Source organism: Labeo rohita, chromosome 2 (genome assembly GCF_022985175.1).
Source record: "Labeo rohita strain BAU-BD-2019 chromosome 2, IGBB_LRoh.1.0, whole genome shotgun sequence".
NCBI classification, from domain to species: domain Eukaryota; kingdom Metazoa; phylum Chordata; class Actinopteri; order Cypriniformes; family Cyprinidae; genus Labeo; species Labeo rohita.
Genome location: NC_066870.1, coordinates 34,271,786 through 34,290,078, shown reverse-complemented (window position 1 = coordinate 34,290,078; position 18,293 = coordinate 34,271,786). Strand labels below are relative to the sequence as shown.

At 30.0% G+C, this 18,293-nt stretch overlaps 1 protein-coding gene across 4 annotated transcripts in view; it reads right to left on the bottom strand.

The window, feature by feature from the left end:
- The window catches only part of sema6ba (sema domain, transmembrane domain (TM), and cytoplasmic domain, (semaphorin) 6Ba), a 151,695-nt gene that overhangs the window by 52,198 nt on the left and 81,204 nt on the right, over positions 1-18,293 (bottom strand). For all 4 annotated transcript variants that reach the window (XM_051134614.1, XM_051134598.1, XM_051134607.1 and 1 more), the window contains 4 exons: positions 17,392-17,515; positions 11,488-11,602; positions 7,113-7,173; positions 6,911-6,973 (listed from right to left, as the gene is read on the bottom strand). In XM_051134614.1, coding sequence (XP_050990571.1) covers positions 6,911-6,973; positions 7,113-7,173; positions 11,488-11,602; positions 17,392-17,497 — 345 coding nt within the window. In that variant the 5' untranslated portion in view covers positions 17,498-17,515. The remainder of the gene's footprint in view (positions 1-6,910; positions 6,974-7,112; positions 7,174-11,487; positions 11,603-17,391; positions 17,516-18,293) is intronic.

The following is an 18,293-nucleotide window of genomic DNA, read 5'->3' as shown; positions in this document are numbered from 1 at the left end:
GGGAGCTCTGGAGCAGACTTGGGACCAGACGGGACCTCTGGAGCAGACTTGGGACCAGACGGGGCGTGACTTGAGTCTGGGCCGTCAGGCGGGGCGTGACTTGACTCTGGGCCGTCAGGCGGGGCGTGACTTGACTCTGAAACCGCTTCGGGAAGACCGGCCATGATGGGTGCCGACTCAGGAGCAGAAAACATGACGTGACCAGGCTGTGGCTTGACTGAGATGGCCTGAGCAGGCTGTGGCTTGGCTGACGGGGCTTTAGCCGGCTCTGACGTGGCGGCCATCTTGTGCGGTGGCTCTGGCGAGGCGGCCATCTTGTGCGGTGGCTCTGGCGTGGCGGCCATCTTGTGCGGTGGCTCTGGCGTGGCGGCCATCTTGTGCGGTGGCTCTGTAACTTGGCTTGAGACAGGAAACACAGCTCCAGCTTGGTTTGACACAGCTCCAGCTTGGTTTGACTCAGGAACAACATGGCTTGACTCAGGAACAACATGGCTTGACTCAGGAACAACATGGCTTGACTCAGGAACAACATGGCTTGACTCAGGAACAACATGGCTTGACTCAGGAACAACATGGCTTGACTCAGGAACAACATGGCTTGACTCAGGAACAACATGGCTTGACTCAGGAACAACATGGCTTGACTCAGGAAACACAGTTGCAACTTGACTTGACTCAGGGAATGTAACTGTACCTTTAAACGGCTCTTGTATGGCAGCTGTGACGTGACGGAGCTCTGTGATCGCCGCCATCTTGTGAACGGGCTCCGCCGTTGCCGCCATTGTGTGGACGCGCTCCGACGCGGCCGCCATTTTGTGAACGGGCACAGCTGTCGCCGCCATTAGAGCGATGCTATCCATTACGTTCGCCGCCATTTGAGCAATGCGATCCATTGCCGTCGTCATGGCTCGGGCGCGCTCCAGCGTGGCCGCATTTCCCCGAGTGAGCCAAGCGGCCAGCGGATCTGTGGCGTCGCGCTCCGGCGCGGCCGTCATTATATGAGCGGGGTGCGCGGCCGCCATTACCGAGTTGTCGCGTTCCTCCTTCGCGACCCCCACAGTAAGCGACGCGCCCACACACAATAGTCCAAAGTCCATACCTGAATGTCCGAGGAAAAGCTGCTGGATCCTGTTGTGGCCGAGTATTCTGTAACGTTGGGAGTGAGACGAGAGACAAGCGGATCCATTTGCACGCTTTTATTGAAGGATTTGGACAGAGACATGGTCAAGGCAGGCGTGGTCAGACAGGAGCAGACAGGTGTATAAGGGCTAGGCAGAGAGTAGTCGATAAACAGGCGGGGGGTCGAGACAAACCAGACGAGGAGCCAGAATAACAGAAAGACACGACACGGGGTGAACACAGAGAAACGCTTCGTATGACCAGATAAACACAGTACAATACTCGGCGGTGAGTGACAGAAAGATCGGGGCTTTTATACTGTCTCTGATTGGACGGGGGTGTAGTGCAATGGCTGATGGGGAATGGAGTCCGGGGTGTAGTGCAACAGTCAGAGTGTGTAAACAGAGGGAGAGCGACATCTGGTGGTGAGCGGTCCGCAGCTCACCGACCAGATTCGTAACAATAGGCAGATGTGATCTTGTTGTAGTCAGTGTGTTACTGCTGTAGAAATCTGTTTATCTTGCACTTCATAAAGGCCAATCAAAGCAGCACGAGTGACAGCCAAACGCAGTAATTCAACTCCAGCGTCTTCATATGAATTATGAATGATCCATTTATCCACCTCTGAAGATGTTATTGTGATTTAATGCACTACCGCTAACGCTCATGTGTAAACTGTTTGGAACTGGACACTTTTACAGCAAATGCGGTGCAATTACTTTGCAGTTTTAAGTTGTTTATCTGTTCATACAGAGAGCAAAATGCTGCACAAATCAATACATCATATCAGAATGGCGTTTTAATATACAGCTGTTATACAGTGTTTTGGTCAAACCAGAGAGTTGCATGACAGTTACGGCTCTAATGACAGGCTCAAAACAACATTACGGCACAATCGACTACCTTTGAGCAAAAATTGCACATTTCAAATCACACGCTACGCTGGAGTTCTGCACTAGCTGAGCAACTGCCATCGAGATGAATGGGAATGCTAACGTTACCTTTCTCAAGGAATTATAAAGCTCTCTCATCTTTTTCCTCAAACTCCCTTTAGGAAAAACTTTCTGTTTCAGCGTTATTTTAGTATTATTTATATTTTCAACTTTTCTATAGCAATTTTAGTTTTAGAAATGTAGTGATTTTTGTCATTTTTATTTAAAAAAAATTTCTGTTTAAATTTAATTACTCTATTAAATCTATTAATCTGTTCAGTAAAAAAATATTTTTGTAATTTATTGTGATTTTGTATTATTTACTTATTATTTACTTAATAAATATTAATTTATTTATTTACTTATTTATTTTTGTTTTCATTTGAGTAATTTTAGCACATAATCTTTTAATATTTCTGTTAACTACAAAGGCAACATTTCCCATTTTCATTTTTCATCTAATATTTCACTTTTCATTTAAATTTTACTTAAAAGTCATTCTATTATATTATTTTGTCATTGTTAATATTAAAAAAAAATACTTCTATTTAATTTATGTTAGTTTTTATTTTATGGTAAAATTTGTATGTGTACATGTACATATGTTAATAATATCAATACAATGATTTTTTTAAATATTGTATTCATGTGTAGCAACTATATATGTCAACAATATATATTTTCTTTATATATGCAACTTTATTCAAACAACATATACAATGGTTATATTTTATATTTTATATCAACCCAGATAAGAGCCTACATTATTATATTATATTATATTATATTTTTACCTATATAATATGAGTTTAATAATATTATATAATAATTTAAAATATCAATGAAAATGTTTTAATATTTTTAAAAAAATATTTTGCCTAAAGGTTTTATAAATGTTTCCATTTACAAATAAATAAATAAAAAAGTTTCATATGTCACAGTTAAACACACAGTCCTCTAGTCTTTAAAAATATTTATATTTATATTTAATTTAGTTTTTAAATCTAGTATTTCATGTTTGAGCATTTCAGCTTCAACATATACTTCATTATATTTCAGTTAATGACATAATTAAGTATAAGTTTCAGGTATTAAGTTGAGTAATTACATTTAAGTATTTTTTTTATATTATCTAATATTTCAGTTTTAGTAAATTTGTTATGTGACTTTTGTTATTTTTATTAGTTTCTTTTATTAAATATTTTTATTTAGATTTAATGGATTTATTTCAGTTGTCATTTTGGTAATTTTAGTACTTCAACTTCAGTTCATTACTTTTCATTTCTCATTTTTGTTTTATAGAAGTATAATTTATATATACATTTGATATTTAATTATTCTTTTAGCTTTATTTCAATGAACAAAATTAGTTTTTAGTCATCTTAGCTTCAACAACAGTTCTGTTCACATGAACGAAATACTATTTTGCAGGTCCCAACTGTTAGTGTGTGTGTGTGTTTGGGAGAATAAGGATATTGAATTTCCTCCTTCATTATGAAATCATGTCAGCTTAAATCAAGCAGCAAGAGCACAATTACTGCAGGAACACATGCTACATCAGATCAAACACACTTCATCTGACAGCACTTTCTAAAGTCCATCTAATCTTATTCCAGAGCATGTGAAGTGCAAAAACCCGGCTCGTGGATCAGCAGTGTCAGTTTTAGGTCTGCCATCAGCGATGTGTGGAGGTGTGCGGTCAGATCTCTGACAGAAGGACGGCTAATTGGACGCGTGTCTCAAACGGACTTATTTCTGGTCCGTCTGCGCTAATATTCTGTCGATCTCATACAATTAGAGGCAAATGCTGTGAAAACCCGGTTTATAGTTGTATGTGGTAATTAGCGATCATAAAACAAGAACAACACGGAAAGAGCAAGAAAAAGAAAGCAAGGAGGAGAGCGCATGAGAGCCTGTTGCAGAACTTGCCGGAGGCAGAGATTCACAGGTGCGTGTTTGATGTTTCAGATTTCTGCGAACATGTGGGTGGGTGGCAGACAGGTCTAATTTGTAAGCTCCCTCTTGCCAAACAATAATCCTTGTCCAGGTTTGACACTCAGTCCCTTGAAGTTCTCTTCCCTGCAGTCATACACATCTATTAAAACGGCCTGGTTTGCGAAAGAGCGGGAAAGCACGACTCTTACATTATGAAGGTGGGCAGAAGGCAGAGGGTAATTAGCCTCTGAACTGAAGAATAAGAACAGATTTATCACAAAAACATCAAAGAGAGACGCAGTCGAGTCTGCCATTCAGACGTGAGAAACGACCGCGGCTTGCAAAATAGGCTTTCGCAAAATCTCAAATCTCAAAAAAGTTCAAGAGAATATTGAACAAAGAGTTCTGGAGAATTATTTGGACAGGGTGGTTCAAGGGTTGTGAAAAAATACTAATTTTTAAAATCTACTAGCTAAGTCGCAGAACACATGAAACTTGAGATGTGCTTTCAAAGGCTGAAGTATTTTTCACTTCATGTGGTCTTAAAAATGCAACACTCGTGGTGGGACGCTGAAAAAAACAGCGCAAGAACTGACACAAAGTCCAAAGATGTCTGAAACCATATGGCTAAAGAAGTGCTGATTTAAAGACTAATAAAAAAAGTGCTAATCAAACTATCTGTGGCTAAAAGCATGATATCATTATGCTAATTTAAATATAATAATAATTAAAAAAAAAAAAAAAACAATCACTAATTGCTTGGGAGAATTTTTTTTTTCAATTGCCATTTAAAATGTGAGAAATAAAAAAAGCACTACGTTTGCTGTGCTTGTTTGGAGAGCTGTACAATCTGGCATAATTTTAGTACTATTATAAGTACTATTATAGTATCTAATAATATTTAGATTATTTTTTATGTTTATATTTTCAATTTTGTTTGTAATTTTATGTGAGTTTGTCATTTTTATTATTTTTTATTTTTTATTTAGATTTAATTATTAATTTCAGTTTTCATTTTACAATTTTCAGTATTTAAACATTAAACTTATTATATTTCAGTTTTTGCAAAGACATTTATTATATCAAAATACATATTTTTAAAAAAGGAAAAAAAAAATCACTGATTGCTTTGGGGAAAACATATAAATGCTTTTTTTTCCTGATAAATTTGTGATTTAAAAAAAAGGAAAAAAAGATTGCTATGCTTATTTGTAATAAAATTGTTATTGGAATTTTATGAGATTGTGTCATTTGTAACAATATTTCTATTTAGAATTGTAATTGGAATTTTATGTAATATATATTTCTTTTTTCTTAAAGAGAAAAATCACTAATCGCTTTGGGGAAAACATAATTGTATTTTTTCTGATAAAAATGGCAACTGCCACGTAAAATTTGATTTAATTTTTTTTTTTTTTTTTTACAATTTTTAGTTTTCATTTTTGTTGTTTTTTGTGATTTTATATATACTTTTTTATTTCTATTTAGATTTAGTTATTAATTTCAGTTTTCATTTTACATATTTTAGACACTGAAAATTGTACAAATTTAACATTAACTTGTTATATTTCAGTTTCAGCAAAAACAACACTTCTCATATTAATATATATATATTAATATATATAGAAACATATTTTTTTCTGAATAGCAATTAGCATTTAAAATATATAAAAATAAAAAAGCTATACTATGGTGTATATATATACTATGCTTGTTTGTACAGCTGTTTAATTTGCCATTTAAATTTTATTTAGATTTAATTTTAATTGTTATTTTCAATATTTATTGTATTTTTGCAATTTTGTCATTTTTATTATTTTTTATTTCTATTTAGATTTAGTTATTAATTCATTATGCAATGCTAAAGTATCACCTGTTTTTACCAAACCAGCATGTAGACGGCTCATTATTGAGCAGAACATAAGTGAAGTGCTGCAGGAGCTGTCAGGTCCAAATGTGCTCAAAAAAAGCCCAAACTGTTTCCAATGGTGATACACACAACCTGCTGTAGCGAAAAGTACACAACTACTGCCTTTCAATAAAATTACATCTACCACCAGCTTTCCGTGAACAGTATCACTATGGTAATTGCATTAAGAAAAAATTCTACAAAGAGCCTCATTAACTTGCCTAGGAATGAATTAAAATGCATAACTGAAATTGCTCACTGATATAAAAGCACAGATTAATGTGGACTGCATTGAAATACGGCATGCTAAAGAGCAGCAAATGATTTGAGAAACCTCTAAAACATCTCATTTCAGAGCTGTGGTTATTTTTGGATGATATTTATTGATTTACGGATGTGTTGAATTAGCAAAGAAAACATTTTTAAATTCATTTTTCAAATAAAGCTGACGTTGTATAATATGAATATTGTTGGCTCTGTTGTTCTCTATTGTAAGACACTTTAAATAAAAGCATCTGCTAAATTCCTGAATGTAACTGTAAAATAACATGTTGTATTAATTGCATTAGTGTTTGATTGCTGTTTAGACATCAAGTTGCATACATTAGCTGTAGAAAAGGTAGCATACTTGATAAAAGTTATTTGCCAGTTAAATTAATAAGCTAAAAATCACAGATATTAAAAACACAAGCTAAAAACAGCACAATCCACATCCAATAACTACCCAAGGCTGTAAGTAATTGTCCGCAATAACGTTAAAAGCACCCGCTGAGAAGCTAGAGTGATGTTTCCTTGTGAAACTGCAGAAATAAGCCAAATCCTTATACTCTACATTTACTCTCCGGGAGAATTTATTTGTATGAAACTGTATCCAGCTCTGCCACAGGTTTGAAACATCGAGCTCCCGGCGACAGTAAATCACTCAAAGTGCTGTGAATGAATTTCCCCGCTAAGACGGTGCTAAAAGGGCCGTGAAATGTGAAAAACTTTGTGCTATTTGGCATTGAACGCTCACCTCGTGTTTGCCCTTCATTCGACAGATGCGGATGTCATTCTTATTGGATTCCCATGTCCTTTTCTGCAAGACAACAAGGGAGTGAAATCATTACCTACATTCAAGGGAAAATAAGCAAAGTGTTCATACCTGCAATTATATGTGTGTGTGTGTGTGTGTGAGAGAGAGAGAGAGAAAGAGAGACAGCAGTACAAGGTCTCACCTTGCTGTAGAACATTTCATCTCCAGATACATGGTCCAGTTCCACTCGATAAAGGTCATCTCTGCACCAACACACACACACACACACACACACCACACCAGCATTAGCAGAAGCAATGAAAATGGGCCTTAATTTAACATTATAATGCTAACTTTTATACTATAGAGTGTGCACTGCACAACAAACATGTATAATTTTAGTAGTAATATAAATACTACTGCATAATATTTAGTTATTTTTTATTTTTTATTATAATTTTATGTTTTGTCATTTTTATTAGATTTATTCAATTTTTATTTATTTATTTTTTTTTACAAATTAAGTTTTAAGTTTTTATTTTACGAATTATAGAACTTACTATATTTCAGTTCTTACTAAGGCAACACTTCTCTTTTTCTTTTTTTTTTTTTTTTTTAGTTTTTCAAATCTCCTGTGGCTAAAAGCATTATGTCATTATGCAAACTCAGATATAATATGCTAATAAAAATACAAATATATATAATTTATTTTCTTTTTTTATTGCAAAAAGAAAAACAACGTGCAAAAATCTGAATACTAAAAACATTTCTGTAAAAAAAAAAAAATATATATATATATATATATATACACACACACACAAAATATGTAATATATAATATGTAATACATATAATATTTATTTAACTTAATAATACATAGACATACTAAAATTAGCCTACTAAAACTGGAATAAATATATATGAAAGCTACAAAGAAATGTAAAAAATGACAATAGCACATAAAATTACTAAAATTGGCTGCACAATTTGGCCAAAATGTTGTGATTATATTCTTATCATTTATTTATTTATGTTAAATATTTATTTATTTATTTATTTACTAAAAATGCATTTACTGCAGAAGCAAATTTGTGTAGAGCGTTGTTTTGCTATGCTTGTTTGTAGGGCTGCACAATTTGCCCAAAATGCTGTAATTATATTATTTTTATTTATTTATTTACAAAAAAATGCATTTACTGGAGAAGCAAATTTGTGTAGAGAGTTGTTTTCAGTAAATATATCTCATATTTTATGAAATATATTCTGTTTACAATAACAATTTCTTGGTTTGAGTACAAATCTACCAAAAATAAATTAGGTTTATGCTTAAAAAAGGAGCAAAAATCTGAATACTACAAACATTTCTGTAAAAAAAAAAAAAATAAATAAATAAATAAAAATCTATCTATCTATCTATCTATCTATCTATCTATCTATCTATATATATATAACTGAATCAAAATACGTAATATATGTAATATATAATACATATATTTATTTAACTTAATACTTAGACATACTAAAATTAGCCTACTGAAAAAAAACTGAAATAAATATATATGAAAGCTACAAAGAAATGTAAAAAATGACAATAGCACATAAAATTACTAACTTAAAATTTAAAAATAAATATATAGTATAGTATATAAAATGAAAATATAAAAACATACGCTTTTTTTAACAATAATAATAATATTAATAAATATTAAACAGTATATAAATAGTATTAAAATAACACAGTCAGGTAAGCAATAACTTACCACTTTACAATAAAGTCTCATTTGTTAACATTTGTTAATGTATTAGTTAACATGAACTAACTATGAGCACTATATTTCACAGAACTTATTAACCTTTGTTAATGTTAGTTAACAAAAATACAGCTGTTCATTGTTTGTTCACGTTAGTTCACACTGCGTTAACTAATGTTAACAGACAACTTTTGATTTTTTAAAATTAGTAAATGTAAAAAAAAATATAATTGACCGAGATTAATAAATGGTTTAAAAGAAATAAATGTTCTTCATTAGTTCATATTAACTGTTAACAAATGAAACCTCATTGTAAGCTGTTACAACACAATTTTATAATGTTGCAGCAGTCTGATTATTGTCTTATTACATAAGAATAATTTCCCACTGTCACTGAAGTACATAGTGTAGCATAGAGAGTATTAGAAGTATGCAAATCAAATTACAGCCTCAATCATGTGACTAACCTAGACAAGACAGAAAGTGTGTGAAGATATATTTCAGCACCTAATACAGTAAAGCACTAAAGGGATTTGATCAAACAAATCCATCAACCTGTCTATGAAAACAGTCTATATCTGAGTTCCCAGCTCTGGAGATGTTCTGTGGTGACAGTAACCCATTTATAGGAGTTTCAACTTTCCCGAATGCATAAGAGAAACTCAAGATAGACTATATCTGTTCTCTAGCTTCAGAGAAAGCAAGCGTTTAAGCGGCTCGACTGCGTAATGGTTAAAGGTCAGCGGACGGGGGTTTAACTTTCAACCGCCGCCTAACCAGGACCACATGTGAACTCCCTCGGGATTCCAAATCCTTTGAAGGCCTGTCCGTGTGCCGGATTTCAAAGATGTAACTAAATGTAACACCAGTCAAACTGGACACAGATTTCCCGTCAAAACATCCACACGCACACTGTGACTGCGTGGAAAGAACACGCTGTTATACGGACTGATTGTGTTGAGCTATAAGGACGGGGTGTTCATGTCAGAGCTTTGAAACGTAATGACATTTTCTCATTGTGTAACCTGTCATTTCCGCTTAAGGCCAATTAGGTTCCGAGATGGTCTGGTGAAATAGAAAGCTTTTAATAACAGAGAGGATATTATAGTCATGTCATATTAATTCATAATCTAAAACCAAATATGGAGATGTTGCTGCGTGAATAGAGTGGGAGGCATTAAAGATCAAATTAACATCTTGGGGATTTAAAAGGGTTATTATAGTTAATTACAGTAAAACTATCAAAAACATTTTGGTTAATTGACATAACGTTGAAATATCATAACATCTAAAAATATAAGATTTGAAATGTTGCCATGGCATTAACATTATTAACTGGAAATAAACAGAAAGTCAAAATGAACTAAAACTAAAAATAAAATCATGAACAAAAAGTATAAAAATACTAATAAAATAATAATAACAATAAAATAATAATGAACTGACAAAAGCAGGTAACAAAATCAAAATGTAAAAATTAAACTTAAAATGAAAATGAAAAATAAAAATATAAAAATAAAATATTTTATATAAAATAAAATATTATTTAATATTTTAAATATTTAGAAAATAATATATAAATATTATTTAATATTTAGAATATTAAAATAAAATAATATAAAATACAACTTTTATTAAATTTAATATTTTAGTTTTTATTAAATAAAGATGTAAAAATATTAGTTTTTACTAACTTAAAAATTCCTAAAAAACATAATAATATATAAATAATAATATATAAATTATACTACTAAACTGAAGAAAAAAAAACATAACTAAATGATTGAATATTAAACTTAAAATTAAAATGAAAATATAAAAATAAAACATTTCATATAAAATACAATATTTAATATCTAAAATATAACACACAAATATTATCTAATATTTAGAATATTAAATTAAAATAATATAAAAATACTATTTTATTAAATTAAATATTATAGGTTTTATTAAATAAAATACAAAAAATATAGTTTTTACAAACTTAAAAATTAATTAAAAAAACATAATAATATATAATAATACTAAAATAACAACGATTACCACAAAAAAACATAATAATATATAAATAATAATAAATAAATTATACTAACAAACTAACAAAAACACACAACAAAATGACTAAAAATTAAACTTAAAATTAAAATGAAAAAATAAAGTTTAAAAATAAAACATTTTATATAAAATAAAATATTATTTAATATTTTAAATATTTAGACAATAACATATAATATTTTATATTAAAATAAAATAATATAAAATACAAATTTTATTAAATTTAATATTATAGTTTTTATTAAATAAAAATGTAAAAATATTAGTTTTTACTAACTTAAAAATTCATAAAAATAATATATAAATAATAATATCTAAATTATACTAATAAACTGACAAAAACATAACAAAATGACTAAAAATTAAACTTAAAATGAAAACATAAAAATAAAACATTTGATGTAAAATAAAATATTATTTAATATTTAAAATACTGAAAAATAACATACAAATATTATTTAATATTTAGAAAATTAAATTTAAATAATATAAAAATACAATTTTATTAAATTAAATATTATAGGTTTTATTAAATAAAATACAAAAAAATTATTGTTTTTACAAATGCAAAAATTTATTTAAAAATTCATAATAATATATAATAATACTAAAATAACAACGATTATCACAAAAAATTATTTTCACTTCCTCCTTAGTACAGTATGTGCAGCAATATGCAAAATGAACATAATACAGTCTTTATTTTGCTTGCTCTTACAGTTTGCTCTTAGAATTTGAAGCATGCATTATTGAATTGTTGACATATTACCTGGCTCCGATATAGAGTGTACGGTTGACTTTCAGGACAGTCTGAATATACAGCGGCTCCTGACGGGTGTAAGAGCGATGCGCTCGTCCCACAAACACCGGATATCGCCTCACCACTAAAAAATAAAGAAACAGATACAATCTGAAGAGAGGAAAGTCAAAATGTGGACAAATGACTAGTTGAGATGGAAGAAACAAAAAAGAAAAATATGAAGTATAGATGGATGAAACAGACACTAAACCACAGGCAGGAATGTGTCCATCATTTTCCCAGAAGAGTTAAAGACAGAGGACCTCCGAGACATGATGAAAGGACAAAGACATACATCATTGTGTCTTCACTTGAGTCCAAAAACAAGCTGTCTTAAAGCGAAAGTTCAGCCAAAAATAACAAATCTGTCATATTTACACACCCTGTTTCAAACCTGTGACTTTGTTTTGTCTAAAATATTTTGCCTGCTCTTTTCAAAGCAATTACAATAAAGATTCAGGCTTCAAAAAAGACACAAAAGCATCATAAAAGCATCATATGCTTGGCATACACAACTTGTGTGCTATATACTAAATCATATGATAGATTTTCTATGTGAAACAGGAATATGCAGCATTACTTACTAACAATACATTACAGTGAACTGTTAACCACTTAGACTGGATCATTGAATCACTGAGTTGAACTCCAAAACTGAATCAGTTCAATTCATGAATGAATCATTCAGACTGTTTTTTGAACTGATTCACTGAAAAACATAACCAATTCAATGAAAAGAATGATTTGTTCACATGTGAACATTCATGTGAGATTCATACGTCATTTGAAAACTAAATAAATAAGCTTTCCATTGATGAATGGTTTGTTAGGATAGGACAATATTTGGCTGAGATACAACTATTGGAAAATCTGGAATCTGAGGGTGCAAAAAAACAAAATACTGAGAAAATCGCCTTTAAAGTTGTGCAAATTAAGTTCTTAGCAATGCATATTGCTAATCAAAAATTAAGTTTTGATATATTTACGGTAGGAAATTTACAAAATATCTTCATGGAACATGATCTTTACTTAATATCCTAATGATTTTTGGCATAAAAGAAAAATCGATCATTTTGACCCATACAATATATTTTTGGCTATTGCTACAAATACTCGTGCCACTTAAGACATGTACTCTTATAGTGCTTTTTTGTCATTTTCAAACTTAAAAGCCATTTACTTTCATTATATTAAAAAGATTAGCCAAGGTATTCTTGAAAAATATCACTTTTTCTACTTAAATGTTTTTTACTAAATTAACTTTTCTACTAAACTAAAAGTTAATTTGTTCATTAAAAAATGTTAATTGAAATGAATCTGAATTAAAATTAAATATACATTATTAAAAACTTAAACTTTAAAAGTGAAAATTTTAGTTGGTAAGTTAGTAATAAGTTAAAGTACTAAAATTAATTAATTAAAAAACTAATTTAAAAAACTAAAATAAAAATACAATGAAATTAGAATATAAAAATATACACTGCAATTCAAAAGTTTGGGATAAGTACGACGTTTAAAGGATTTTTTTTTTTTTAAAGAAGTCTCTTCCACACACAATTTAAAATAATGTTTTTCTTTTTTTAAACATACTTTAAAATCAAATTTATTTCTGTAATGCAGCATTTGTGACCTGTGATACTTTTTATAGGATTCTTTCATGAAAAAAGTAAAAAAAAAAAAATACAATAAAATAAAAATAAAAAAAAGTAAATTCTTTTTTTTTATCCAGCAAGGATGTGTTAAATTGATAAAAATGTGGTAGTAAAGATTTATTTTGTTAGAAAATATTTCTATTTTGAATAAATGCTGTTCTTTTACACTTCTTACTCATCAAGGAGAATCCTAAAAAAGCACCACAGGTTGCAAAAAAATATTAGGCATATTTAACTGTTTCTAACATGTTGACATATCAATATGTTGCAAACATATCAGCATACTGATAATAACACTGGATTACCAAAATAATTGTTTGTGACCGCCCTAACGGAATGGCTACTCTGCCATGTTGAGTATAATGAATATAATTACATTTTTAAGTGTAATTTAATAACACCGTTTACGTCATTTTTTAGGGAATTTTAAAATGAATATCCATCACTTGTCAAATGCTAAGGGTGAATTTTATTTTTTGTTTAATTCATATAAAATAGTATAGAATTTTAATATTAGCCAATAGGATGTTGCGCATGCACGACTGAACAAATCACTCCCCGAGACGGCTCGTTCTTCCCGAGTCACATTAAAGATTCGTTCAAAATGAAAGAATCGCTCAAGAACGACGCATTACTAATTCGTAGCATCGTTGACGTGCATCCCAGAGCCTGTGCTACATAAGCTTTTGTGCTTAAAAAGTATACAAATGTTTATTTTTCAAAAAAAATGAACAATCGTTTCGCTAGATAAGACCCTTCTTCCTCGGCTGGGATCGTTTAGAGTTTTTTGAAGCCACATTTAAACTTCATTTTGGAAGTTCAAAATCAGGGCACCAATCAAGTCCATTATATGGAGAAAAATCCTGAAATGTTTTCCTCAAAAAAACATAATTTCTTTACGACCGAAGACAGAAAGACATGAACATCTTGGATGACAAGTGGGTGAGTAAATTATTTGTAAATTGTTGTTCTGGAAGTGGACTTCTCTTTTAAGTATGCATTCAAATAATTAGACATGCTAAAACACAGAATTTGATAACAATAATATATAGTGAGAAAAAACACTTCATAGGGCCCTAAACATGTCATTTTTGTTAAACCTTTATTAAATTGATGTGAAATTGTATGTGTTTCATGATTTTAATTAATTAGACAAAATTTAATTGAAAGAAAATTTAATTTACCATTTAAAAAAAAATAAAACAGTATCCAGAAAAATTAAAACGGAAAAATGGAATTTGGAAAAAAATAAAACGGAATTTGGGAAAAAATAAAGCGGATTTCACAGAGCCCTACACATAAATAATGCTAAAATGACACACACAGTAAGTGCTAATCCTACTTTGGCACCTACTAATATAACCTGCCCTGACAATCAGTTTGGAGTCCTGTCATATAATTAATATTCATGAGCTGATAAGTTTTATATTGTGACCCTCCCGCATAAAACGGTTCAGAAAACGTTCACACATTTCAGATAAGGAAAATTGCTTTCCCGAACGCTGTGGAAAGAGGTTAAACACAATTAGAAAACAGATTACCACTGAAAAACACAAACAGGAACGTGTCCTCCAACCGCAGATGGATCTGCACTCTGCGTCTGAGGACTGAGAAGCCTGAGGACACCCACATATTTACTGCAAATGCTAATGATATTTCTTACAGTTCCTGCTAGTAATTAATTCCACTGCAATAAGGAGAGAAGGATAGAGATACTGTTGTTGTTGCAGGCTTGTTCCTTGCCTCTAGTTGTTTGGACACATTTCACAAGGGTTTAAATGGTTTTCTGCTTTGGAAACAGCAATTAAGTGTGGAAAATGCTTAAAAAGGTCACATTATTTCATTTTGATTCACACACACACACAAGCGCCACCATGTTTGTTTTGTTCTTCACTGACTTCTGTTGTTTTTACACTGAGATAATCTTTGCTGTACCTCTAAATCTCCCCTCATATAAACCTTTCTGCTGTTTTACGTTCTCATTAAGACATTATTTAGTATGTTTACTAAGCCATTTTCTTGAACAGTGGCAGGACCTCACAGCGTAGGTGCTTTCAGGTTTTACTATCCTTGTGGGGACTAAATTTGACCCACATAAACACCAGCTACATTGTGCTGCATGACTTTTAACCTCTGGTCTCTACTGAATCATTAGAGACGCATGAGTGGTTGTTCATCAATATCACTGATTCTGCTTTGTGGGATCTATAGGGAATACGGGTCCTCGTATACACAAGCACACAGAGAGAGTTTGTGTCTCGGTTGTTCCAACATCATTATGTTAAAAGGCTTTTAAAATGATCACAGCCATATGGTGTATTTCATCCATCCATGAGTGCTAATGTGCAAAACTATTTACAAATAGTGCGACATGTCTACATCATATGTCAACCATATGTACATTTAAAAGAACAGCCTGGAAATGGCTTGAAAAGAACGGAAGTGCAACATACAGTGTAAAAGCTATAACATAACCACAAGAAAGCAGGCTTTACAGTGATTTTACCACATTTAAAGGGACAGTACAACAACAACAAAAAGGAAACCTGTATGACTGACTTTCTTGTGCGGAACACAAAAGATATTTTGAAGAATGCCAAACCAAAACAACCGGTTTCTGGTCCCCACTGATTTTCTTATTTGGACAAAAAATACTAATACTACAGTCACATACTATAACCAATGGGATGGGTTGATTACCAGAAAATTTTCAAAATATCTTTGTGTCCCACAGAGGAAAAAAAAAAGTCGTATGCATGCGGGTGAGTAAATTATGACAGAAGTAAATATAATATAATATAATATTAGAAATATTTAATATAATTTATATATAAAAATACTTTTTTATCATTCTAAATTAAATTACATTTATTTTAGTTTTAGTTTTATTAATTTTAGTACTTTAAGCTACTTTAACTTAAAACTTAACTTAAATTAGCTGCCAAATTTTAATTTTAAGCAAAATGTCTAATTTTTACTTTTAAAGTTTAAGTTTTAAATAATGCATATTTTATTTTAATTCAAATTTATTTTAATTAACAATTTTTTAAATTAACAAATTACATTTTTAATATAAAAATATAATTTATATATAAAAATACATTTTTATAATTCTAAATCACATTTATATTTAAGTTTTGGTTTTATTAATTTTAGTAATTTTACTTATTATTAACTTAACTTAAATCTTGAGTTCTAGCTTAAATTAGCTTAAGTTTTAAACAAATTGTCTAATTTTACTTTTAAAGTTTAAGTTTTTAATAATGTATATATTTTTTATTTTAATAGTTTTAATTTTACTTTTTGTTAACAATAATAATGCTGGTATGTGTTCCATAAAATGTCCATAAAATTACCAGTACATTTTCAGTTTTTAATATAATATAATATAATATAATATAATATAATATAATATAATATAATATAATATAATATAATATAATAATATTTCTATCATTTCAAATTACATTTATTTTATTATTAACTTAAGGTTTAATTTAAATTAGCTGCCAAACAAGTTTTAAGCAAAATGTCTAATTTTTACTTTTAAAGTTTTTTTTATAATGTATATTCTATTTTAACTCAGATTTATTTAAATTAAAAATTTTAAATTAACAAATTAAATTTACTATTTTTAATTTTACTTGTTGTTAACAATAATAATGCAGGTATGCATTCCATAAAATCTCTATTACATTACCAGTACATTTTCTGCATGTTCTGCAGTACAATTTTAAGTAATATAATATAATTAATTAATAAATAAAATAAAATAAAATAAAATAAAATAAAATAAAATAATTAATAAATACAATAATAGTAAATAAAAATAATACAAAAAAAACCCTGATAAAAACCCCACAGACAATTTGGTAACTTAAACTAAAAACAACAAAGAATGGTATTTATTTTATCAACATAACAGCAGTGGTATCATATATGTAGCTTCTTTAGCTAAACAAATCATTGGTAAAATCATTGTAACTTGATATTTTGTTTTATGTTTATGACCATGAAAACTTGGCACTGTTTTGAATTCAACTGATGTGCATTTTCTCAAAACTCACTCATGAGCCAAAAATAGTAACTGCTGATTGTGCTATAATGCTCTAAAGGTATATGCATGAAAGATTATAAACGTGCCATTTATGTCTAACTGGAAAATAACCTGCTGATGTTGCTTAACTGGTACACTGTAATTGGTGAGGGGGCGTGTTCTTACCCTCAGCAGGGGCGGAGATTAAAGGGCCAGGTTCCTCTGGAAACGAGCAGGCGGCCAATTGGAGAACAGCAAAGATCCGTAAGAAGCAGGGGGTCAGGGTCGCCATGGCAGCGACACACCAGAGCTGTGAAGGCAGGAGGAGAGAAATAATGTTAACTTTGAAAAACGGTGAAAAGAACACACTACAGTACTAGTGATCTGCTACATTCATTGGCAACTCCCTTCTAGTGCAGAATTGTGTTCAGAAAATTCAAAAATTACAATATCATATAAATAAACCTATATGTGCATTTTAAATTGAAAAAAAAAATATATATCATATATGTCAAAAATAATATAAACTATTTAATTAAATTAAATAAAAATTAAAGCCAAACTGAAATGTATATATAAAATGTTATAAAAAATACATATTCATTTAAAAAAAATTCAATTAAAACACTAAAATTATTACTTACTAGAAATATATACAAATTACAACTTAACTAAAGCTAAACTAAAATAAATATAAATTTTTAATTTATTTCATATAAATGTATATATAAATGTAAAATGTAAAAAAACCCCATATATATATATATATATATATATATATATATACACATACATATATGTATCAGTGTTACTAACTGGAAATAAACAAAAAATTTAAACTGAACTAAAACTAAACTGAAATAAATATTCATTTATATTACATAAAGTTATATATAAATGTATTTTAAAAAAATAATAAAAAATGCTATTAAAAAAATTCACTCAAAAAATTTAATGAAACCACTACACTGGAAATAAATACATAAAAAAAAAAAACACTAAATATTAAACTAAATAGAATTAAATAAAATTAAACTCAAAATTTTAAACATAAAAATAAAACTAATTTAAAATATTAATAAAAAATA